Genomic DNA, 24,821 nt, shown 5'->3' on the forward strand with positions numbered 1-24,821 from the left:
TGGGCAACAAGAGTGAAACCCAGTATCAAAAAAGAAAAAAAGGCCAGGCGCGGTGGCTCAAGCCTGTAATCCCAGCACTTTGGGAGGCCAAGGTGGGTGGATCACGAGGTCAAGAGATCGAGACCATGCTGGTCAACATGGTGAAACCCCGTCTCTACTAAAAATACAAAAAATTAGCTGGGCATGGTGGCACGTGCCTGTAATCCCAGCTACTCAGGAGGCTAAGGCAGGAGAATTGCCTGAACCCAGGAGGCAGAGGTTGCAGTGAGCCAAGATCGCGCCATTGCACTCCAGCCTGGGTAACAAGAGCGAAACTCCGCCTCAAAAAAAAAAAAAGAAAAGAAAAAAGAAAGAAAGAATGGTTACAAGCATGAGCCCCCTGCCACCACACACACACACACACACACACACACACAGAAGTTGGCTGGGGGTATCAGTCTGGGTGTAATCAGGAAAGAGTAAGCATTACAATAATTTGAACAGGAAAATATTAATATAAATGTATCAATTATAATAGGGGACTGTAGTCCCCTACAGTTATAAGAAACTACCTAGTAAAAAGAAAAAAGAATGCTAAATAATACAAGAATAGCAGATATAAGAAGTAGCCACTACCTAAAGGACTGAGATAGAGCACCTAAGAAAATGTCCCAGATCCCCTTAGGCCAGGGGAAGTTGGTGCAGAAAAAGCTGTGTGCCACAATAGCCTAGCACTGAATGCAAATGCTGTTTAGAAAAATACGGGAAATGAGGATGTTTGATCTATACCAACTGACTTTAGAACCAACATCACACAGTGCCTGGCACAGATACCCAACTATTTTCTACATATATGTCTGAGCACCCCAGATGGGAGATAACATTTTAGAGCAAGGATTATGTTTCATCCTCTTCCTATAGCCAACCCTATGAGTTCAACAACAATTTACTTTTGAATAAAATATGAACTCTGAAGGAAGACTCCTATTAATCTGTGCCTTTTTTCCATTAATTTTTAGTCTTTTTTTACTGTAAAAATAAAAATAATGCTTATTAAAGAAAATACAAAGGTTAAACAAAAGGAGAAAAATATCAACCATATTCCTGCTACCCAGAAATAATCACTATTAGTATTTTGGTATATGTTTTATACCAATAGTTTTTTTTTTTTCTTTAAACATAGATGTATAGACATCATATCCTATAGGCAATTTCATATCCTGAATTTTTTTCCTTATAAAAAAGCATTTCTCCATACTACCCTGAATGTGCCCGATCTCGTCTGATCTCAGAAGCTAAGCAGGGTTGGGCCTGATTAGTACTGGGATGGGATATGACCTGGGAATACCGGGTGCTGTATTATTATTATTATTTTTTTAAATAAAAAAGCATTTCTCCAAGTCCTCATCAACTCTTCAAGAATTAATGGTGAGTTATTCTCTACAGAAAATGTTTACATTGATATTGAAACTACCTTAAATGCTAACTGCACAAAATCTCTTTCTGAAGATTTTAAGTAGTTTACTTAACCACTTCCCTTTTGGCACTCTGAGGTTCTATTTTATTTTTCCTATTATAAATAATCTCATAATGAACATCATTGTACTTCATATTATCTCTGGTAGGTCTATTTCTGACGATGGCTGTCCCAGGTGTGAAATTACCAGTTTAGATGCTACAAATATGCGTTTATGGCCACTGAGCAAAACTTAAGATCACCAGGCATCTGCTTCTAGACAAGGAAACTGGTAGCTTTCCCTTTTTCAACAGGACACAAACCCGAAGCTCCTTCTATGCCCTCTAGTACTATGAAAATACAACACTTGCTCATCTATCACCTAACACATCCTCCGCTCTTCCCTGGCCATAAAACGCTGCCCAGACCTAAATGACTACACTACCCTGGGGTAGTCCCATCGCCCTTCGGACCTCATCTGTCCCCCACGTTGCCCAGTTGGAGGGTGGCATGACTGAAGTGCTGGACCAGAGGATCCCCTGCAGCCCTTCCTGGAGGGGAGGTGGTACCCTGAGCGCCGAAACCAAGCGCAGGAGCTTGGCAGGGCGCAGTCGCTTCGCCGACAGACCCAGGGGCTCAAAGCAATAAACTACAGCTTGGAGCTCCAGGGAGGGCCCAAGACACCGCAGCCCTTCCCCATCTCGATCCCGAGATTGGCCCCTGGCACCCACTCTCAGCCTTCTCTCCATCTCCCCTGCAGCTCCCTCCTCTTGACCGAGGCTCACCTAGTCCACCCTCCAGACCTCATCCGGACTTCCCACTCTTCCCAGTGGAGGGGTCGCCCAAACCCCTCGGGGTCTCCTTTCCCACTCTCCTTTTCTTTCCGTGCCGTCCAAGCTAGTCCCAGTCTCCACAGTCTGAAAGTTCTCGGCTACTGCCAATATTGCGACTACAAGATCCCCCATCACCTCCTCCGCGTGTCTTTCCACGTTATCTGTATGGGGCTGTCCCTCTGTCTTTCCCGCCATGACTGGCTTTCCGTCCTATTTCACCACCCTCCCTCCCATGTGTCCGCGAGTCCTCTGGTCCTGGCCCTTTCGTTTTATTCGTCCGCCCCTCTCGTGAGCACCTCTATCCTCTTTAGGTCCCCTCATATGCCGCTCCTCCAAGTGTGTCCCTCAGCGTCCCCGCCCGCGTCTCTACTTCTGTCTGTCCCCAGACTCTGTTCCTGGAGTCTGGCCCTCGGTCCAGCCAGGCCTCTGCTCACCATCCCTCCCCGGGACCGGAGAGTCTGCGGCCCGGTTCCCAGTCCTCGCCGGGTAACTCTTTCCTCTTCCACTTTCTCTACTTTGAACCCATCCCAGCAGAGTCCAGGAAGTAGCCTGGCGCCGGAGACTGGCGGCGGTGACACCCAATGGGACGCGCTAGCGGCAGCGGCGGCCCCGCCCAGAGAGCAAATGCGGCCAATGGCCGCGTGAAGGCGGGACTTCCGCTGTCCCGCGGAGGGCGGGGGGAGCGAACTGTTGTGGTGCGGCGCGTTCTGCTGGCGGCGGCCAGGCGGCCCAGGGGCTGCCGCGGGACTCGGGGAGCAGCCCAGTGGCTGCAGGGGTGGAGCGGGCCGGACGAGCCGCGGGGCCCGGGCGCCGCGGGTTCGAGGCCGGGCCCCGCGCGAGGAGGCCACGCCACCCCGGGGGAGCTGCCCGGCAGCGAGTTTGCCCCGCAGCCGAAAGAAGGCGGGAGCCGGCGGGGGCCTTCGAAACCCCCTGGCAACGTGGGCCGGGAGTCCTTGGGGAGCGGCTGCTTCCTGGGACGCTCTCCTGGACGCCCCCGCTGCAGGGTTACGGTTCTGGGCCCCCGGCAGAAGGCGCCTCCGGGTGACCCCCGGCGGGGCCCTGCGAGCCGCGGGAGCCAACCCCGGGGCCTCGAGCGGGGAGGAAGGGGGCTTCCGGAGGCGGAGGGCCGGGGGCCGAGGGAGCCGGGCCTTTCTGTCGCGGGGCAGGGCAGCGCCCGGGCTGGAGACGGACTCTGGGACCCTCGGGTGCGGGGGTCTGAGCGACCTGCCCCGCGGCGTTCGCAGCTGCGGAGTGGCCTACCGGGGACCCTCCCCCAGCGGAACCGGCCCGGGGCGGGGAGATGAACGGCTTCAGCACGGAGGAGGACAGCCGCGAAGGGCCCCCCGCCGCCCCCGCCGCCGCCCCGGGCTACGGCCAGAGCTGCTGCCTCATCGAGGACGGCGAGCGCTGCGTCCGGCCCGCGGGCAACGCCTCCTTCAGCAAGAGGGTCCAGAAGAGCATCTCGCAGAAGAAACTCAAGCTGGACATCGACAAGAGCGTGAGTCCGCTCCCGCCCGGGTCTGGGCCCCGGCGCCCCCCACCCTCTCCGGCCGCTGCCCCGGGCTGCGGTCTGGACTCCCTGGGCACTCCCCGCCGTGGGCCTCGCCGCCCCGGGTCTGCAGAACTGAGGAGTTGGACTCGGCATTTCAAAGGCCGCTCCGGCGCTGACGTGCTCTGATTGTGATTCTGCCCAGATCGGGAGGATGGGGGCGGGGGCTTCAGGACTCCTGCTGCCTGGGAAGATTGGACAGCAGTTTCCAACTTGTTTTATTGGTTTAGATTTTATAGCTGGGAGAGGTAGATTAATTTTGTTGGCCCTTGAAGGAGCAAGAATCGGAGAGGGGGTGAAGATACCCAGCTCTTTTCCAACTTCTCTCTCCTTCTAGGAACCCTGTTATTCCTTCAGACAGAGAAAGGTGGCAGTTACTTCCCTGGTTCCCGCAGCCTCGGCATCTGCAGAGTGTCACCGAGCTAGCTGCTTCGCAGGCAGCTGTGGAAATGGGTTTTTCTAGGATGTGGCAGAAATAAGGCCAAGGCCAGGTCTTGGGAAATGGCTCTTACAGTCGCTTTGATGGAGGGGGAAGAAAAGATACCAATTTTCTTAGTGGTAGTTTCTTTTGAAGTAAGGGGGTGGAGATTTAAATTTAAATAGAATTGCCCTGCTGTTTGTGCCTTATTATAGGAAACTTCTGTGTGATTTCTCCACTTCTAGTTAACAATTCTGAAGCTGTGCCTATTGTCAACCAATTAAGAACTTTTTAGTTTGACATCTGTTGCTGCAAGCCTTAAGTGATTGATTCATGATTAGGAACTGGAAATGAGTTAAGGGGGTATTTAATATTCAGGCAGACTAAGAGCTTAGGTGGTTAACATCCATTCTCTTTTAGAATCAAAATTTTTCCACACTTGGAGGAAATCAGAGACTGCTTGTTAAACTGAAAAGGAGTGCACGTTTCCTCTCTCATTTTAGGGTTGAAACAGGCCCCGAGATAGGAAGTGAGGGTGTCCGATACACACGGCACCTAAGAGGCTGGTTAATTTCTTAAACATAGTATCTGATTTACTTCCAAGCCCTATACATAACTCTTCATTAAGTCTCCACTAAATACAAAATCTACCCTGTCCTTTTTTTTTAGACAGAGTCTCACTCTGTTGCCCACACTATAGTGCAGTGGCAAGATCTCAGCTCACTGCAACCTCCACATCACAAATTAAAGCAATTCTCCTGTCCCAGCCTCCTGAATAGCTGGGATTATAGGCGTTTGCCACCATGCCTGGCTAATTTTTTTTTATTTTTAGTGGAGATGGGGTTTCGCCATGCTGGACGGGCTAATTCTGAACTCCTGACCTCAAATGATCCACCCTCATAGGCCTCCCAAAGTGCTGGGATTACAGACGTGAGCCACTGTGCCTAGTCGCCTTTCTTCAGACTCTTCCCTTTCTTCAGACTCTTTGTCCTTTCTTCAGACTCCCCTCCTACCCCATTTTAAGTTAATCGTTATATACATTTGCAGCTCTTGCATGGACAGGTGCTGTTTTTAAGTGGTTGGGAGAAAGTTAATGACTTTCTTACTACAGCTCAGCTCTCTATCAATAAATGGATGAATGATGATTACCTAAGAACAAACAAGGAGCTAGACACCAAGGTGGTCCCTCATTAGGTCACATGTTGAGGTGAAATACGGCAATGAATTCATCCTCTTCGTAACACTGCCTACCTTCTGTGTAGGTTGTTAGAAGCTGCTTTACTTGAGCAGCTTATAATAATATTTTCCAAGAAACAGAATCTTCCATCCCTTTTAGACCACTAGATCCCTTCCCATCTGAATGATTTTGCTACTGCAACTGGGGCTCCTTTTATTTACCCATTGACTCTACTAGAAAACCTGTGTTGAGCGATGCTGATCATTTCACACACACTGTCTAGAAGAAAGGCAGCCCGAGCCTAGCACTAGTGTTCCCAAAAGTAATACTTCTGAAGGAGTCAGGTTTCCAGGTGGAATCACTCACAATTTGTTTTAAGGTGGTGTGAAGTCATTATTTCTGAAAGGGATTCTGTTTCTCACAGGCTTGGGCAGGAATTCAATTCCAGGTAACTGCTGTGTTAAAAGAATTTTTAGCTGTTGCAGAGAGTGAAGGAAAAAAAACCACTAGAGCCTTTGCTACCACTCTCCTGCCCCCACCCAACTCCCAAAGGCCACTGAGCTCTGAAATTTCTGAAAACCAGTATGTACTTGAAAATGGTTAAGGAGAAAATGATTATTTATCTTGTAAGAGAGTCTAGCAGAGAACCTTTTTAAATAACAGCACCAAAAATTCAACTTGGGCTGTTTAACTCATTTTATGTAGACTTTGGCAGTGTTCTGTGATCTATTAAAATATTAATATACCTCCAGTTAACATATTTCTGCTTTTTTTTTCTGGAGAAAAATGGAAGTTGAGAATAGTATAAAGGAAAATGCTGGGGTAGGAAAAGACATGTACTAGGGGGGTAGAAGGCCTGGATGACCTTCGCCAGGTTATTTCGTCACTCTAGATGGCTTCATTTTACCCATCTAGAAAATGGGATTGGGGTCAATGGGATTGCACTAGTGATTGCTAAGTTCTTCTACAGCTAAGATTCCATTCTATTGTCCTGATCTGAAATCTCTTAGCCAAAGCTTTCGGAAGCCACCTATTCTCCCTGTTCTGTTATAAAGTTTGTTACTGTGAACTTGAGCAGTTGATCTGAGTGGACAGCTTCCTCTAAGGGATGCAGAATGTGCTTTATCGTGCTTTCTTCCTGGAGAAAAGCATGTCCAGTAGTATATACATCAGCTAGGTGGGATTCTTCGGGACAGTGGCATGTGCCGTGTTTGAAAGTCCTTTGACAGAGTTCAATCTGGCAAAGCAATCCCAATTTGTAATCATGTAAATGGTGGCTTTGATTAGCCTAAGCCACTTTTAGATATAGGGGACTGCCTATATTAGTGCATCAGCATTTGTCGAGTACCTGTTGTCTGTAAGACACCATCACAGTATAAACTTAAAAGTACTCATGACTCACTAATCCAGCCACATTGAAAGTGATCATTCATCTGAATAAATAAATAAACAATTTTCATTATTTTCTCCATGAAAAGGTCTGAATTAATTGATGCCAATTTCCTGCCAGCTGACTTTTATCTTTAAGGATTTAAGGAATAAACTCAAATTCAGAAGTCTCTGCAGAACATTTGTGCAACAGCTGTTTCAGTATCAACAACCCCAATTCATTTACCGGGCATTCAGTTTCTGTAAGGTTTTTCAATGGTTCCTCCAGCCAGCCCTGGAGGATTCTTCATGTTTTAGCTGCTGTCACCACCTTCACTTACTAGCGTGCCTCCAGCTTGCATTAGAAAATCTGTAGTATCCACCTTCTTTATGTGGTTCTACCTTGTAAGAATTTCCACATCTTTTTCCACATTTCTTTGTGGATCAGATGTGAGGTAACGCAAGAATTATGACACATGGAAACAAAGTTTTTCAAAGAGTTATTATCCTACAATAGTAGCTATTATCAGTATAAAAATAGGGTGTCCCAAATACATTGCCACAGTCCCTTCTTTCCTGCTTTCCTCTTCCCCAGGACAATGCATTCCAGCCTACTGTAAGTTCATGACTCCTACAGGCCTTCTGAAAATGTCACATCACTCCCTGCTTCCTTGAGGGACTCTTTCTTTTTTTTTTTTTTTTTTTGAGACAAGAGTTTCGCTCTTGTTACCCAGGCTGGAGTACAATGGCGTGATCTCGGCTCACCGCAACCTCCGCCTCCTGGGTTCAGGCAATTCTCCTGCCTCAGCCTGCTGAGTAGCTGGGATTACAGGCACGTGCCACCATGCCCAGCTAATTTTTTGTATTTTTAGTAGAGACGGGGTTTCACCATGTTGACCAGGATGGTCTCGATCTCTTGACCTCGTGATCCACCCGCCTCAGCCTCCCAAGGGACTCTTTCTTATCTAAAGGAAAGTCTAAGCTGTTCTCATGCCCTCCCCCACCCCTGGATGCCTCACTTTTTCATAATCTTTTACATGTCACCCAACTGACACTGTGTACCCTGGGCCTCCCCACTCATTCTTTCTGTCATCCTCATTGGAAACTAAATCTTGGCTCTCCTATCCATCTGGAATGCTTCCTGTCTGCCTAAAGTCCTCTCTTTTAGTCAAGGCCCTTCACCCTGAACATCTCTGTTCCAGGGATCTCTTCCTTTGCTGAATCATTTACTGTCTTCACGATGCAGTGGAGGCTTGGCGTACGATACACCGCCAAGTATAATGTTAGCATCCACTTTGTGTTCTGCAACTCAGTAGTGAGCTTCTGGGAATTATGGCCTACATCTTGTCTTCCATCTATCTCTCCAATGCCTTCCAGAGGAAGAAAGCCCACAATTTAACAGATACCTGTTGCTGTTTCCAAGGAATTGGCCAACTCTGACTTTGATTTTCTTTCCATTAGGTAAGACACCTGTATATCTGTGATTTTCACAAAAATTTCATCCAGAGTGTCCGAAATAAAAGGAAGAGGAAGACAAGTGACGATGGTGGAGATTCTCCCGAGCACGACACTGACATTCCTGAGGTAAAGGTCGAAGAAATCAGTTTGCAGAAGCTGGAAGAATGGATTCTAATCTGATCCTCACCTCTGGCCTGGGTCTACTTTTTGTGTTAAGAAGTAATTTTAGTCCCCTTTGTTTGGCTGTGGATTATGATCTGAAAAGTGAATTATAGTAATAGGGAATCTGAGAGCTAAAAGCTTGGACACCAACTGGTCAGACTGCTCCATCATTTTACAGACAGGCATAGAGAGCCGAGGTCATGTATATAGTTTGGAGGCTCTAGTCTAGGGCCCTTTCCGGTAGACCACGCTGCCTTTCTGCAAGACACCCCTGACCAATGCGTCAGTACAACCACGGTGTCACCTTTTTTTGAAACCCTGTTTATGCCTTTAGAGTGTGTGTAATGGTTTGGGAGAAGTCTCTTCCCTTCTTTTTTCTGCTCTGTGAAATGAAGGTGTAAGTCATCAGTTCATACCAACTCTGATTTTCTCTCACTAATTTCTTGACACCTAGTCCAGGTTTGCAAGGATCCATTTCAAAGTTGGTTAAACTGGACCTGGTTTTCTCAACCCTAGCGCTGGTGACATTTGGGGCCAAATAATTTTTGTTGTGGGGACTGTCTTCTGCATTGTAGGATATTTAACAGCATGTCTCAGCGGCATCCCCTCATGGGATTCTACCCATCACCCTGAGTCATGATAATCAAAAAGTATCTCCAGACATTGCCACACATCCTTTGCAAGACAAAATCGTCCTGTGTTGAGAACCACTGCGCTAGACCATGAGACCTAGGCTTCTCAAACCGGAAGGCTGCATTCCCTTCAGGTGCCAGTGTTATTAAGTGAGGATTCAGGAAAGAATATTGGATTTTCTTTCTACTAAATTGTTTTCACTCAAGACTCAGCAAAAGAAGAACCGTTTATAGTGTACATTGAGTATTTGACACATGAATATTTCATAAGGCAACCGCCTGTTAGCACTCAGAGTGAAAATGACTGTGTAGGAATAGAAAGAGTAGGCGGGCCTTTGTCTGCAGATGTGGAGGAAACCTTTGAAAATCTGGCCCTTTCCCTCTGCCCCGCCCTGTGTCCCCTTTTCCAACATTGGTATACAAAATCTTTGCTATTGCCTTTAGCATCGTTGTTATTTTATAAAGAAATGGATGTACTCGATTTCTAAATGCTTTTCACAAGGAAAAAAAAAAAGGTTTTGAGGAATGTTTTGAAAAGAATGAAGGCCTTTGGCCCCTCATATTGATCATTCATTTTGTTTTTAAGTGCTCTCCACCTGCCTGAAGCAAGAACAGCTCTTTTAGAGGCAGGTAAAGGCAGCCCAACTTTCTGGGCCTTCAATTTTTCATGACTATGCAGCTTTCCTCTCTTCCTTTGTTAGAAAAAAAAGGGGGGGTCCCTTCCCCTCTGTTATCAAGTCATCTGCAAAGACCCCCAACCCTAACTTGCTGGTTTGCATATTCACTACAGTAGCTTTTGAACTTTCTCTGGAGGGAGGTTAAGGATTCTAATACCTGAAGGCTGGGCCTAGGAGAGAGCTATCTGAGGATTACAGTTCTTCCCACTGCCCTCATTTGTGCCCCTCTATCCAGTCACTGCCTCGTTCTGGCCTTTCTCCAGGATGTCTCTGGTTTTGCCTTTACTCTCCATCTTTGGTGTCCCTTCTAGCATCACTGCCCCTCCAAAGCTCAACCTCTTCATCGCATTCTGATTGTTGCTATAGCATCTCCCTTTGTATCCCCTAATCAGTCTTCCCAACAACCACCACCAGAACCATCCTGCACTATCACCCTCCACCCTCTGTGATAGCTCCTTCTGTTTTTCTAGAAATGCTGCCATCCAGTCTCACCTTTTAAACCCATCTCAGTTGCCTGTGACCCCCTGGCCCATCTATGCCTCTTCCAGCTGCCTGTGCTCTGATTTTCTCCCTCATTCCCTACTCTGTTTCTCAGTGCCTTACCAGACCCTGCCTCTCTTTAGCTTAGCTTCACCTTCTCCACCAGTTTTGTGAGATCAGCCCACCCCAGCCAGTTCCACTGTTATTTTTGCCCTCCTAGCCAGTTACTCGTCCTTAATAGACCATTTCTAAGACCCCTTTTGTAGCCCTCCCCATCCTCACCTCTACCAAGTATAGTGCTAGGCACATAGTGGGCTCTTGGTAAGTCCTGGTTGGTCAAGTAATGGATAACATTTTTCTCCTCTTCTCCATAGGTCGATCTGTTCCAGCTGCAGGTGAATACCCTACGACGTTATAAACGACACTACAAGTTGCAGACCAGACCGGGCTTCAATAAGGCCCAGTTAGCAGAAGTAGGTAGACAAAATTGCCCTCTAAAAAGAGCCAGCATTGTGCTGTTTCTGATGGTAACCCTGATTCTCCCTTACTGTGTGTGTCTGCTAAGTGTAATCTCCAGAATTCTGGAAGCAACTCTGTATTCCTCTTTGGCACAATTTAGAACCCCACAGCTTTAGACCTGCAAAGGCCTCAGTTCCAGAAAAGAAACCATGGCACAGAAAGAGGAAAGGCCTTGCTTAAAATCACACAGCAGGCCAGGTGTGGTGGCTTACACCTATAATCCCAGTACTTTGGGAGGCCAAGGCAGGTGGATCACAAGGTTAGGGGTTCAAGACCAGCCTGACCAACATGGTGAAACCCCATCTCTACTAAAAAAAATACAAAAATTAGCCTGGCATGGTGGTACATACCTGTAGTACCAGCTACTCAGGAGACTGAGGCAGGAGAATCGCTCGAACCCAGGAGGCAGAGGTTGCAGTGAGCTGAGATTGCACCATTGCACTCCAGCCTGGGCAGCAGAGCGAGGCTCCTGCCCAAAAAAAAAAAAAAAAAAAAAAAAAAATCACACAGGAAGTTGATAGCAGAATTATTGAGCCTGGGATCTCATAACTCCAGATTCTAAGTCCTGAGTGTTCATTCGTTTGAATCTTTTGCAAGATACTTTTTTTTTTTTTTGGAAACAGACTTTGTGCAGTCGCACAGTGTAGGCTCACTGCAGCCCCAAACTCCCAACTTCAAGTGATCCTTCCCACCTCAGCCTCTAGATTAGCTTAGACCACAGGTGCACACCAGCATACCCAGCTAATTTTGTTTATTTTTGTAGAGATGAGGTCTCACTGTGTTGCCCAAATGATTCTCTTGGGCTCAGGTGATCCTCCCACCTCAGCCTCCCAAAGTGTTGGGATTACAGGCGTGAGCCACTGTGCCTGGCTTAGCAAGATTCTTTATAGATATGATCATTTTTGCATGTCAGATGTGTCAAATTAGTCATTCCAAAACCTTCCTGATGTTCTGCAAGAGCTATTTTTCTTTTTTTTCCTTGATTTCCCCTTGGTATTGGTAATGAAAGTATTTTAATGAATGGCACCCAAGAAAGTCTTCTCCTGCCCTGAGTTCTTAACACAGTTTGGAGTAGGGGGAAATGCTCCATTGGCCACTTTTTAAATACATGAACAGCCTGGCTTGATAATTCCATCCTTGACATTTGTATGGGTATTCTCTCATCCCTCTTTTCTTTCTTAATCACTCTTTTCTTAATGTATTTTTCTGCCTATTATTGTAGAAAAGTTGGAAAATGGAGAAAAGAAAAATATAATTCTATTATCCAGCGATAACCACTCTTTATGTCTAGTACTGTCATCTTTTACCTGTTTCAACTACCTTGATCCATTGAGATTTCCTGAAAGGCTCCCAGCCTGTTTCATTTTTGGTTTTTCCTGTAGAGGTTTCTTGCTCAGCTGTCACTTAAACAACTTCTTCAACAGTGTTCAGATGACACAGAGGAGGTCACAAGCCTCTCCTGCTTCAAGATAACATCACCCATTTGTCAGTGTTCTCCCTGGTGGAAGAGAAAGAATGAGGTGGGGCAAGAGGAGACCTGCATTCTCATTACTTACCGAATGAAGTATTAGGAGTATGTAGTAAATGATGCATTTTTCCTTCAAATCCAGTGTGTCTTTCAAGAGGCAATTATGTATTATTTAGAGGAATTTTGGGGTTCAGATACTTCTGTTCAATTTGCTCAGTTGGCTGTTCATTTAACACCATTTTTTTTAAGACAAGAGTCTTGCTCTGTCACCCAGGCTGGAGTGCAGTGGCGTGATCTCAACTCACCGCAACTCCGCCTCCCAGGTTCAAGTGATTCTCCTGCTTTAGCCTCCCAAGTGGCGGGGATTACAGGTGCCTGCCACCACACCCGGCTAATTTTTGTATTTTTAGTAGAGACGGGTTTCATCATGTTGGCCAGGCTGGTCCTAGACTCCTGACCTCTGGTGATCCGCCCGCCTCGGCCTCCCAAAGTGCTGGATTTACAGGTGTGAGCCACCATGCCTGATATAACACAATTTTTATGTTTTTGAGACAGGGTCTTGCTCTGTCACCTAAGCTAGAGCGCAGTAGTGCAATCACAGCTCACTGCAGCCTCAACCTCCTGGGCTCAAATGATCCTGTTACCTTAGCCTCCTAAGTAGCTGGGACCACAGGTGCATGCTATGACACCTGGCTAATTTTTTTTTTTTTTGGTAGAGATGAGTTCTCCACTAAGTTGCCCAGGGTGCTCTCAAACTCTCAAACTCCTCGCCTCAACTAATCCTCCCACCTTAACTTCCAAAGCATTGAGGTTACCGGTGTGAGCCACCACGCCTGCCTGACAATTTTTAAGAGACACATTTCTGCCCACTTTCAAGGCCTTAGGGATTTGGTAGCAGCCAGCCAACCAGAGCAGTGCCCATCCCTCCTCCATGAGTATGACCATGAAATCATGCCATGACAGGTGGTTGACTGCCGCTGAAATAGAAGTGCACCTTGGAAGAGCTGTGGGTTAAAAATCCACTTTTGGATACTGGAAATTAAACCACCTACATCCTTGGGGAGGAAAGGCAAAGGGCATTCTGAGTTCTGCACACGGCAGGAAGTTCTGCAGCAGTTGTAATTCCCACCACAGCATGCAAGCAACTCCCTGTTCGCTTCTTTATCCAATGTAGAATTTGCAGTGTGATTTATGCATGGTTTAAGGAACTTTGGTTTCTCCCCCCTCCCCACACTTAGACTGTGAGTCGACACTTCAGGAACATACCTGTGAATGAAAAAGAGACCCTTGCCTACTTCATCTACATGGTGAAGAGTAACAAGAGTAGACTGGACCAGAAATCGGAGGGAGGCAAGCAGCTTGAGTGAGGATGAAGCACATCTTAAAGGAATGAAGTGTAATGCTTGATGCACAGGTGATAATCTGCTACATTTAAGCCCATAAAGACTGTTAAATCTTATTGTAAATAAAAAAGTTTGAATGATGAATACTGTAAATCTTTTTGGTCAGGAGGATTATATTCTCATGATTTAGCATGTGTATAGAAAGACTTTCTTCTAAAATAACTGGACTGAAAAACCAGGATCATTAAAAGAATTAAAAACTATGTATTTCAGCATTCAGCAAAGCATTAAGTCAATTCTACTGGAAATGTGGGATAAGAAATACTTTGGTAATCACCTTATCCACCAGGCTGCCATGTGTGAGCCGTAGCTTGGAATAGCAGCAAAGTGCAATTGACAGTGGAAGTGCATGAGCAGACAGAAGTCTGGACTTGCATGCTGCCCGCTGGTGATATAGATATCCCGCCAGCTTCGTTGCAAGCTTTGTCATTTATCAGCAGATCAGTTTGACACTGGTTCCCCTCTCATCCTGTGCCTTGTACACAGGCACTCAATCAGTATGTATTGGCTAATTGAGCTGTCACTAATAGTGCCAGCCTTGTAACATCTGCTTCACACCTCTCATTACTGAGACCTGTGCCATTTCTGTTGCTCACCACTTAACTGCTAGAATGTGGAGGAAATCCTGATGCACCAACAAGGAAGTTTCTGATCAGATAAGTATTTCAGGACAGTTGCATGTGCAAAACTGTATTCATTGAGGTTCCAGAAACAGTGATATAGAGACTCTCACAGAAGATACGGTCCCTTATGCACCCCACTGTGCTTCACTCTTTGGGGTACACTTAGATATTATGACTTCAGCCAAGCTCCTGGGCAATGAATGCATTGACACACTGACATATTTAGTGGTTTGTGGCAAGTGTCTTCAGAAGTATTCATCCTAAGTTCACAACCACCATGCAAGCTGCCAGGAGCCATGTGATTTCCTGCCCAGAAGTCCAGCTTAGGATTGAAAGTCTGGCTGGCCTTGACTCCCTGGGCTCTGGTCATCAGCAAATCATGAGTTTGGGCAACAAAGGTCAATCCCATCTGATGCTCATTTTTGTGAACAATTTGCCTCCCTCCTTCTTAGGGAGAAAGATTGCTAAAATAATTTTTGGAAATACCTAATTTGTTCAAAAAGTTGAACTGCTCAACCTAATTATATCAGAACCAAAGTATCCTGTGAAAGCAAAGCTTTATGTCCAAAAACATGCTTTTGCAAAATTCTCTAATCAGTGTAATGGAGGACAGAGGGTATGAGGTAGGAGGGTGGGAGAAAGAGAAGAAAAGGATTTAGATTCTAATTTATGACCATCTTGACATATGGTCAAAGATGTCATTTTCCTACTCAGTTTCAATTCTGAGTTACTTCTTAAGCCTTAAATAATAAAAAGAACAATGGACAGCCTGGCCTGGCAGAGAGTTTCACAGATGGCTTAATCTGAGCACCATCTCAGAGAAGTCAGAACTAAACCCCTTACTGAGCAGGGTGGCAGAGTGTCCAAAGGTCTCAGTTCTGTGGAGCAGAGTACCATGCTTTCTGTGGAATAGGGACAGGGTCCCCACTCTCACTAAGATGCAGTATGTTCCATTGCAGCAAAGCTTTCGCCTGTGTTCAAAATGCATGTCTAGCAGATTGCAGCCTTTTTAATTAAATATGTATAAATGAGTGTATATAGAATATGCTCTGAACTGGAGGGGATCCTATTTTGGTGTGCCTCCTGGCTGTGGATGGCATGTTCTAGTGCTCTGTGAGTGTTTTCAGTCATTCACATTCACTGTGTGCTTAAAGATTCTCTCCCTGCTTACAGCTGAAGGATGTTGATACAGGCATCAAGAAGGCTCCAGGGGCTAGAGTTGAGGGGCACATGGGGCCTGCAGGTTAAGGCATCATTAACTTGCTCCATGGAAGTGTCCATATCTTAATGAGTGAAAAAGTGTATTTTTCTGATATGTAAACCAGAATTGTCGGCATGTAGGTCACATCACTATTTCTTTAGCAGCAAATCTGTTTTCCCAGTTGAGAGAGACAATAGCTTCTGCACAAGAATATGTGGTGGTAGGATCCATCTGTTCAAGCGTGTCTGAAAGAATCTTTGTTCCAAATCTAAACCTGGGGAAATATTTCACCTTCAGTCAGATGCTGTGTTGTTGTCTTTCCTCTAAGGAGAGGTGCTTGTGGAAAGTGGAGGTTGTGGTCTTCCTTTCAACCTTTTAAAACACTTCAGGTAAGAGAAAAGACAAAGCTATTTGAACCTATGTTTTTCTTATGTGCAGAAATCTGTTCTTTCATCAAACCACTAAACCACCTGCCTTAGCCTCTTCTGCAGTTTCTGGTGGCTTTATCTTTGGGCAAGGGACTCCTGCCTGTGAGAAGTGGCCAGGCCCTCCAGAGCAACGGGGTCTGGCTTCAGGGAGCCAGCGGGGTGTGGGGAACGCAGTGTTCATCTTGGCTGCTGCATTTTTACACCACTCATCAAGGACTCGAGCTTCTCTCCACCTGTGACGTAGCAACATTGCCTTCTTTCCTCTTGGTGCTCCTGGGCAAAACTGGAATTTGAAATCCAGAACTGGCATTGTCTTCTTAAAGAGTATGGTTCCTGCCTCAGTTCCAGCCTGGTGTGGGTCTTTGATATGCCCTGAAGGTTCTCACATGGAAACATCAATAACCTACCATTCATGTTGTTTTAAGATTTAAAAAACCAATGGACAAACTTCTTACTTCAAGGAACAAACTCTTAGGTTGGCAACAGCATGTAAAAAAAGATCATAGCTGAATCTCATAAAAGATTGAAAACCAAAGGATTCAAGACCAGTGTTGTAAAATGAAGAGAAATTTTACTATGTGTGTGTTGCAGCTGCCAAGTCGTTAGATGTTCCTGTCATAGCTAAATAGTCACTGCTAGCCTTTCAGAGAACAGATAGTAACAATTGTTTGCAGCTGCAGTGTTGCATCTAATTTTGGTGTTTTGGCTCTTTATTTTGTGGGAGCTTTTTTGTTAATATCCTGCAGGGCAGTTGCCTGGTGGGAGGGAAAGGGTGGGAGAAGGGACTTACTCTGGAGGCCTTGCCTATTGAGGGAGGCTATACCTGGTGTAGATCCCAGAGCAGTGCTTCATGGAAGTCATCCAAAGGCACTGTCAGTCGTTACAATGACAAAATCTCAAAAGTTGGGAAAGAGCCGTTAAATCACCCAGTCTAGGCTCCACATAGGTGCTGACATTCTGCCTTCAACCGCCCCACCAAGGAGTTGAGCAGTCTGGACTTAAACACCTCCAAAGACAGAGAACCCACTACCTCCTGGAGAAGCCTGTTCTTTGTAAACCTCTGGCTTTTCTATGTTCTCTGTAATTTCCATCTTAGTCTCTGCCCCATGGGGGCCACGTGGGACAAGTTATTTTTGGCAAAGCACCTAATTGCTGGCACTGTCCCAGGGCATAGCATTTGCCTTTTGGAAATAAGCAGTGCTAGGACATGGACACTTTGGTGTCCTGTCCTTACCCCTGAGTATTAGTCCACTCACTTCCTTGTTGGAGAATGCTGGGAAAACCTTACTGGCTGGCTTATGCTCGCTTGTTCTTGCCAAAGCAGTGGGGGGACGAGAGGGTGATGCGATGTTAGCAGCCTGCTAAACCTCAAAGACAGATGAGGACTCAGTTCTGTGCTTGCCCCACAAAAACGGATGCTCACAACATCAGGAAAAAGTTCAGCTGGAAGATTTATAACTTTATTGCTTTCCATGAAGTTTTAAGTTCTCATGTTTGCCCGGGGCTTGTACCTTAGATTCCTGTACGGACTTCACACACAGTTATTACTGAGAAAACAAAGTCTCAGTGTCAGAAAAGTGCTGTATTTTCAAGGTGGAAAGACCTTTAAGCTTGCTGTTGTCCAGTCATGCATTTTTAGAGATGGGGAAACTAAAACTCAAAAAGATGTGCCTGAGGTCATATGGCATTACCAGAACCAACCTCTGGCGCTCTTGACCTGTCTAGCATTGTTCTTTCTGACTTACAGGATGACTCTAATTCAGTCTAAATCAGCTGCCCTCAAATTCTTGAGAACTTATAATTGAACAGAAATTCCCAAGGCCAACCTGCAGAACTCAAGATTGAGTGGATGATCAGGCCAGTTAAGTTTAGAAAATGAGTGGTTAGGGAAAATAGATCTAGCCTGTAATTTAAAACCAGGGTTCAAAAGCTCTAGTGGGAAATGTAGTATTGTCCTGGCATTTAAATTCTCATGAAATGGGCTTGATCTGTGATCTCTTGGTCAGACTTGCCTTCCAGGTGATCCTTTGAGGTTGTATAATGCAGCTGGCCCTGGCTCCTGGTCCCTGTTACTGAGCTGGGCCATTAAACTGAAGGTCAGATGAGCTCAAGAGCATGCCTTGGGAAGCATGGTGCTTTAGGGGTGCCTTTTTATTTCCTTTCATTGTATTATAGACTGTTTCCAAGTTTATGGTTAGGAATGGTAAAGTGGATTTGGTGATTTGAGGTAGAATCCAGTCTGGGGCAAGATAGGAACTTTTCTTGAGGTAGAAATGTCTACAGTCAGTTGTTTTATCTAGCTTGCATCTTAAACACAAACCCTTCAGTTGCTTTCACTTAATGAACACATTTGCCAATGACAGAGGGTTGTACAGGATCCCTCTTTTACATTTCTATTGTCTGCTATGCTCATCAGAGTATATTTTGGGGTATGAGGTTTTGGGGTTTTTTTTCCCCCTCCATTTTGTAACTGCCTTATTGAAAAGTAAGTGCCCTTCCATTCCAGGCCTCCTCATATTGTACTTGTTTCCTGCCAAATCTGGGGGATCATTTGTATTTTAACTTTGTAATCTATGGCTCTGTACTGTTGAAAGGCTCTCAAGTCTATGGGGTCTCCTTAGTATGTATGTGACTTTTCATGTTGCAATATCACACAGATGGGATGGCCCAACTTTTGCTCTTAATAAACAATCTGAATGAGTAAGAGACCATCTGTCTTCCCTTTGAATTTCTATATAGAATTCAGATGCTTTCACTTCCACATTTGGCCCCTGGCAGCGTATTACAGTGATTAATGACAGTGATATTTCCTCCCAGCTCCAAATACTAGCACCTACATTCCTAGTGTACACTGAGTTTAGATCCCAGAAGGTTAAGCCCAAGTTCCAGTCCTGCTATCCCATTCACTCACCTGGAAAGAGCCTGACTGGGTCCAACAGCCTGAGTCTGGAGCTCAACTTCCATGTAATGCCCTGGGCAGATAGAGTTCTCTCGCTGGGTCTTCAGTTCTCCACCTAAATAAACTGGATGGGGAATTAACTGCACATTGAAATACCTGCAGAGGGTGAGCTGCAAATGAAAACTTAGGTCCCTTCTAAGGGCAGCCACTACTCAGCTCTCCGCTATTGTATCCTTGTGGGCACACCAGCCCTGTGTGACCAGGTCTTGCAATTTGGCCAGAGGAGCTGGAAATCCAGACCTGCATGTAAACATCCCAATATTTAAATTTCTCAAAGACATTTTTAACAGTGTGTGGCCTGGAGTTTCTTCACCTAAAGTAGAGCCTTGCTATTTAAAGTTGGTCCACCATCTGGGTACTTGTTGGAAATGCAGAATCTCACAGCCCTTCCTGCCAGCAGTCTATTGAGTCAGAATCTGCATAGTAGCACACTCCCTAGGGATACTACAGCTTGAGATGCCAGGGCAGTATGGCTGCATGATACTGGTGGAGATCCCCAAGGCCTACTGGATGACGCCACTCACCTGGCCTCACAGTGCTGGAGAAGAGCAAAGGCAAGCCTCGAGTTCAGGCCTCCCATTTCAAACCTATCTCCAGTGCCACCTTACCACAGCTTTGTCCTCAGCAGAATGAAAATGGAAAAGTACAATAAATATTTGTCTTTATCATGAGTTACATAGAAGTAATACGTCTTAGCTCTAAAATTTTAAGCCTCACAGAAATGTTTAAAAAAGTACAGATCCTCCCCTTCCCACATCCTCCTCTCTCATTCCACTCCTCTGTAAGGAGTGTGGAGGGTGGCTTTTTTTTTTTTTGGAGATGGAGTTTTGCTCTGTCCCCAAGCTGTAGTGCAGTGGCGTGATCTCGGCTCACTGCAACCTACGCCTCTCAGGTTCAAGCAATTCTTGTGCCTCAGCCTCTCGAGTAGCTGGGACTACAGTTGTGCAACGCCCAGCTAATTTTTGCATCTTTAGTAGAGATGGGGTTTCACCATGTTGGCCAGGATGGTCTCAATCTCTTGACCTTGCAATCCGCATGGCTTTTCATGAGATATTTGAGAGGACAGGGAGTCCTGGCTCTCACCAAGGAGCTCACAGAACTAGTGATGGATTATTGCTGAAGGACACCATCATTTACAGGTCCCTGAGTTGCTTTTGAAAGCAAAGACAGTTCCAGTTTTCATACCGTGTTTCTTAGCATAAGCTGTCGCTTCCCCTCCTCTGCCATCCTCCCATTCTTTTATACTATGTCTAACCATGAGGGCCTGCCTGCTGTCTCCAAACTACTCACACACTGAAGGGCAAAAGGGTGCTTTGTCCCCATACTTCCCAAACCTGGCTCACCCATTGCTGAAGTAAACATCCCTTGAGGATCCACAGATACTAATTTAATGGAAAGATGGAGATGAACCCACATGTTAATATGCTACTAGAACAGAAGTTTCACTAGGAACCTGACACCCTTTTTTTCTTTTCAAAATAGAGCTTTAGGATATCAAATATCAGATCATCTGAGGTCCAGTGTTTTTGAAAGTGTGGCACTTGCCACCTTCTACCCCCATCAGAATCCCCTAAGCACTCTGTTGCAATGTCACTTCCTGGGACCCCATTCCAGATCCTCAGAATGAAAAGCTCAGGGGCTAAGTCTCAGTAATAAAATTTCTCCAGTTAAGAGTTAAGCTCAATAAAGTTGAGGAGCACCAATCTGGTCCAGAGGTTTCTGAATCCCAGTGCAGAGATGAATAGCTTTAGTATCATCTGGTCAAGCTGGGCGTGGTGGCTCAGCCTGTCATCCCAACATTTTGGGAGGCCAAGGCGAGTAGATCACCTGAGGTCAGGAGTTCAAGACCAGCCTGACCAACATGGAGAAACGCCATCTCTACTAAAAATACAAAAATTAGCTGGGTGCGCAAAAATGCTGGGTGTGGTGGCGCATGCCTGTAATCCCAGCTACTCAGGAGGCAGGAGAATCGCTTGAACCTGGGAAGTGGAGGTTGCGATGAGCCAAGATTGTGCCTTTGCACTCCAGCCTGAGCAACAAGAGTGAAATTCTGTGTCAAAAAAAAAAAAAAAAAAAAAATGCTAGTTAAAAGTTCCCCTTGAGACCTCTTTCATGAGAATCTTCTCAAGTGAAGCCCGGAAAACTATGTTTTTATAAAATTCTCTTGGAGACTGGGTGTGGTGGCTCACACCTGTAATACCAGCAATTTGGAAGGCCGAGGAGGGTGGATCACTTGAGGTCAAGAGTTTGAGACCAGCCTGGCCAATATGGCAAAACGCCGTCTCTACTAAAAATACAAAAATAAAAAATATTAGCTGGATATGGTGGCATGTGCCTGTAATCCCAGCTACTAGGGAGGCTGAGGCAGAAGAATCACTTGAATCCGGGAGGCAGAGGATGCAGTGAGCTGAGATTGCATCACTGCACTCTAGCCTGGGTGACAGAGAAAGACTCTATCTCAAAAAAAAAAAAAAAAAAAAAAATCCTCTTGGTAATTTATTTGCACATCCAGGCTTAGGAACCACTGAATCTAACCCCCTAAGGCCTTGGTCAAGAAAGTATTACAACTATCTTATGTTCAGCACCAAACAGCTCAGAAGTGTCAAAGTCTGAGCAAACAAAGTGACATGCACAGCCACAAAGATACTGTTAAAACAAATAATTCAAATGGATGATCTTCATTCTGCATAAAACCAGAATGAAAATAACCCACCATTCTAGCCCAAGCTAACAAGGAGGAGGACACTGTATTTACACAGCACTGGGACTGAGTCTTCTGTTTACTCAGCAGTTTTTTTGTCTACAAAGATCTTCCACATTCAGGAATAATAATAGCTATCAAGTACAGAGCACATGCCAGACAGACAATGGCTAATAGTTTTACATGCATTAATTAATTTAATCTCACTGCAATCATATAAAGTAGGAACTATGAACTCCAATTTATAGAGGTGTAAGTACAGTCTCAGAAAAGCTCAGGAACTCACCCAAGTAACAGTGTGAGCTAAAGAGCTAAAGGCACTCCGAGGATGCATCCTCAAGGCTTGTCTGGCTCCAGGGATACTACTGTCAACCCCACTGCCAGAGAACTCAGAATGCCAAGCTCTGAAGCAGTGCAGCTACAGCAGTTACCCTTGTCCCAGTCAACTGGATTTACTAAAGTTTAATGAGGGATTCTGAGAAATCACTAGGACTCTAGTTAAGAAATTTAATAGGGTTTAATGGAGGTTAACAAGGTACATCCAACCTTCTAGCCAAGTTTTAACTTACCGGAGCTGAACAGAGATTAACAAGTCCAGGAGGTGTAAAGGCACCTGCATGATTTAATGGGGCTAATGAAACTGTCAGAGGTTGGCTGAGAGGGACAGAACTGGAGCATGCTGCCGTTAACAGTCAATCTAGTTGACGTCAACAGGCATTTATTAAACAGCTAAAGCCTGCCCTGTTCTGCCCTGGGCACCACAGGGGCACCAAGTAAAAAAAAAGACAATATGGCAACCATAGTTGGTCCTGGTTGGTGATTTTGGAGTAAATTTGACTTTCTTCTTTGTGCTTTCTTTGTATCATCTAAACTTGTTATAACGAGCACGAATCATTTTCACCATAACTATAAAATGACAAAGCATTTTTAAGTGCCCTCAAAGCACTTACTACCTGCTTGCATAGTTTACATTACATATTCCTGAGACATATAGAAAATAGTAAGAGAAACAACAATGCAATCTTAAATTCGGGCCGCACTTAAGTGTTGTACAGCGCTGTCATCCATCACTGCTGTGGGTTTTTGTCACACGCTATGAAACAGTGATATACACAGTCACCACTGGTAGTGGAAAAGACGAAGAATATCCTCATCTTCCGCCTCCCAAATTAGTACTGTTTTTTCATTGAGCACTTACAATGTGACGGGCCCAATGGTAAGCACTGTACTTGCCTTGACAACCCTCTGAGATGAGTACTATTATTATTCCCATTTTACAGATGAAGAAATCGTTTAGAGGGGTGAAATGGCTTGCCCAAGGTCACCAGAAAGTGGTGGGGATGAGTCCAGCAGGTTCCAGGGTCCACTGTTTGGGGCTGCCTACTAATTGAGTAAGATAGTATTTCATGAGAGTATTGTTTACAACAGTGAGGAACTGGGAACAACCTATTTATTAACTAATAGGAGACTGGTTTTGAAAGCATTATATATATATGTCATAGTTGTAAAATAATATTTAATGACATAGATATGCATACCAGCTTAGAAATACTATACATGTAAACATATGTATGGAGTATCTGTATACATACTATATGGAATATATATCTGTATAGATATATTTGTATGCATAGTATACATGTATATTTATATACATATATCTGTAACTATGACCATATATAATTTTTTTTTTTTGAGACAGGGTTTCACTTCATCACCAGATAGTTGGAGTACAGTGGTGCGATCTTAGCTCACTGTGGCCTTGACCTCCCAGGCTGAAGCGATCCTTCTGTCTCAGCCCCCAGAGTAGCTGGGACTACAGGCCTGCACCACCACGCCTGGCTAATTTTTTGTAGAGACAGGGTTTCGCCATATTGTTGCCCAGGCTGGTCTCGAACTCCTGAGCTCAAGCAATCTGCCAGCCTTGGCCTCCCAAAGTGCTGGGATTATAGGCATGAGCTACCATGCCCAGCCCTGCTATGACCATATTTATAGGTAAGTCAAAGCGTCTACTTGCTAACTCTATGTATAGCCACACGCTATCTATACGATTCAGAGTAAGAGGAAAATACCAAGGAAAAGGCATTCTGAAAAGCAGGGAGCTTCCCAGAAGAGGAAGCGCCTAGCAAGTCCTTAAAGGAAACAGGTTTGAAGAGATGAGAGTGAAGGAAAGTCCAGGCTGACGTGACTGTGAATGAGGAGCAGAAAGCCTCATGCTAGAATGAGGACATTGAACTTTGGAGTCACCAAAGCTGCTATTATTAAAAAAAACCCATCGATGAAATATGGTCACGAGAATATTTGAGTATCTGCTGTGGCGAGGTGCCAAAGGAAATGGACTCTGTCCTCCAGGAGCTGAGAATTTCAGAGGAGCTAAGACTCAGGCAGGAATGGGAAGTAGTCCTTCCACTGCTAAAATCCTAGTATCTGTGACGACAGCTTGGAGCCCTGCGCCAACCCTACTTCTGAGGAAGGAGCAGTGCATAATGGGCTCTCGAAGTCTTAGAGAAGCCAGTGAGGCTTAGCAAATGTAATGAGCTTAATTAAGCTAAGACAGCTAAATGAGACTTCCTGAGGGCTCATAGCCACCAGCAAGATTGGCCTCTGTTAAGTGAGCAGTGGGAGGGTACCTTTGCCCAACCAGAGCCTCTCCTGCCTAAGTGATGGGGGATGCAGGAGTAGACCAGGCTTCAAGGGGAGCCGTCCAGTCAGCTGGGCTGGGACAGGTTCAGCAAAGCTCAGACTAAGCCATATCCACCAGCAACTGCCAGAAGGTGAAATTGTATATCTAATGAAACTTACTGAAGCCCAAAGAATGAGGACTGAGAGAATCAATTACTGACAAGACCACAGCCTGCCTACTGGGGTTTATCTAAACTAGATGAAGTTAAACTTGGCTGAGTCCATTTAAACAGTTCCAAGGAGGTGCTTTCATCTTCAACGAAGGGTGTTCTCTTTCTGGTTGCTAATATTGTTTTCAAATATATGCTATTCATTTTTCTGTCGAGGAATATTTCCAAAGCCGGATATGAAAAGATGGTCAGGATGGCACAGCTACAGAAATATAGCTATTATTTGTTAAGTACCTACTGAGAAGTAGACACTGTGCTAGGGTCTTTATATATGATCCTATTCCTCACTCAGACCTGCAAAGAAGCTATTCTCATTGCTCGTTTTCAGATGGGAAAGCTGCAGCTTGGAGAAGTCAGGTAACTTACCTAGAATCTCACAGTGAACTGGGATTTGAACCTATGTCAGTCTCACTCCCCCATGCACCATGCAACCTGCACCACAGAGAGAAGTGGAATATTGACCATGCTGGGGAAGTGG

At 45.3% G+C, this 24,821-nt stretch overlaps 1 protein-coding gene and 1 pseudogene across 1 annotated transcript; both read left to right on the forward strand.

Moving 5' to 3' along the window:
- Positions 1–1,223: 1,223 nt before the first annotated feature.
- LOC135270686 (5S ribosomal RNA) lies at positions 1,224–1,342 on the forward strand (annotated as a pseudogene).
- A 1,618-nt stretch (positions 1,343–2,960) lies between these two features.
- Positions 2,961–18,539, forward strand: SAP30L (SAP30 like). The gene is made up of 4 exons (XM_012454719.2): positions 2,961–3,766; positions 8,242–8,364; positions 10,564–10,662; positions 13,415–18,539. Exons 1-4 carry the CDS (start codon positions 3,569–3,571, stop codon positions 13,541–13,543), a joined length of 549 nt encoding a protein of 182 aa, XP_012310142.1. The 5' UTR covers positions 2,961–3,568; the 3' UTR covers positions 13,544–18,539.
- Positions 18,540–24,821: the final 6,282 nt, after the last annotated feature.

This window comes from Aotus nancymaae, unplaced genomic scaffold, assembly GCF_030222135.1.
Source record: "Aotus nancymaae isolate 86718 unplaced genomic scaffold, 86718_ANA_hifiasm-v0.15.2.pri h1tg000064l_1, whole genome shotgun sequence".
Lineage (NCBI taxonomy): Eukaryota > Metazoa > Chordata > Mammalia > Primates > Aotidae > Aotus > Aotus nancymaae.

What these genes read in the sequence shown, in the direction of transcription:
- SAP30L (XM_012454719.2), top strand. Translation starts at nt 3,569, where the DNA reads ATGAACGGCTTCAGCACGGAGGAGGACAGCCGCGAAGGGCCCCCCGCC. An exon ending in AGCTGGACATCGACAAGAGC is followed by an intron (nt 3,767 to 8,241) that starts GTGAGTCCGCTC and finishes TCTTTCCATTAG; the next exon opens with GTAAGACACCTGTATATCTG. An exon ending in ACGACACTGACATTCCTGAG is followed by an intron (nt 8,365 to 10,563) that starts GTAAAGGTCGAA and finishes TCTTCTCCATAG; the next exon opens with GTCGATCTGTTCCAGCTGCA.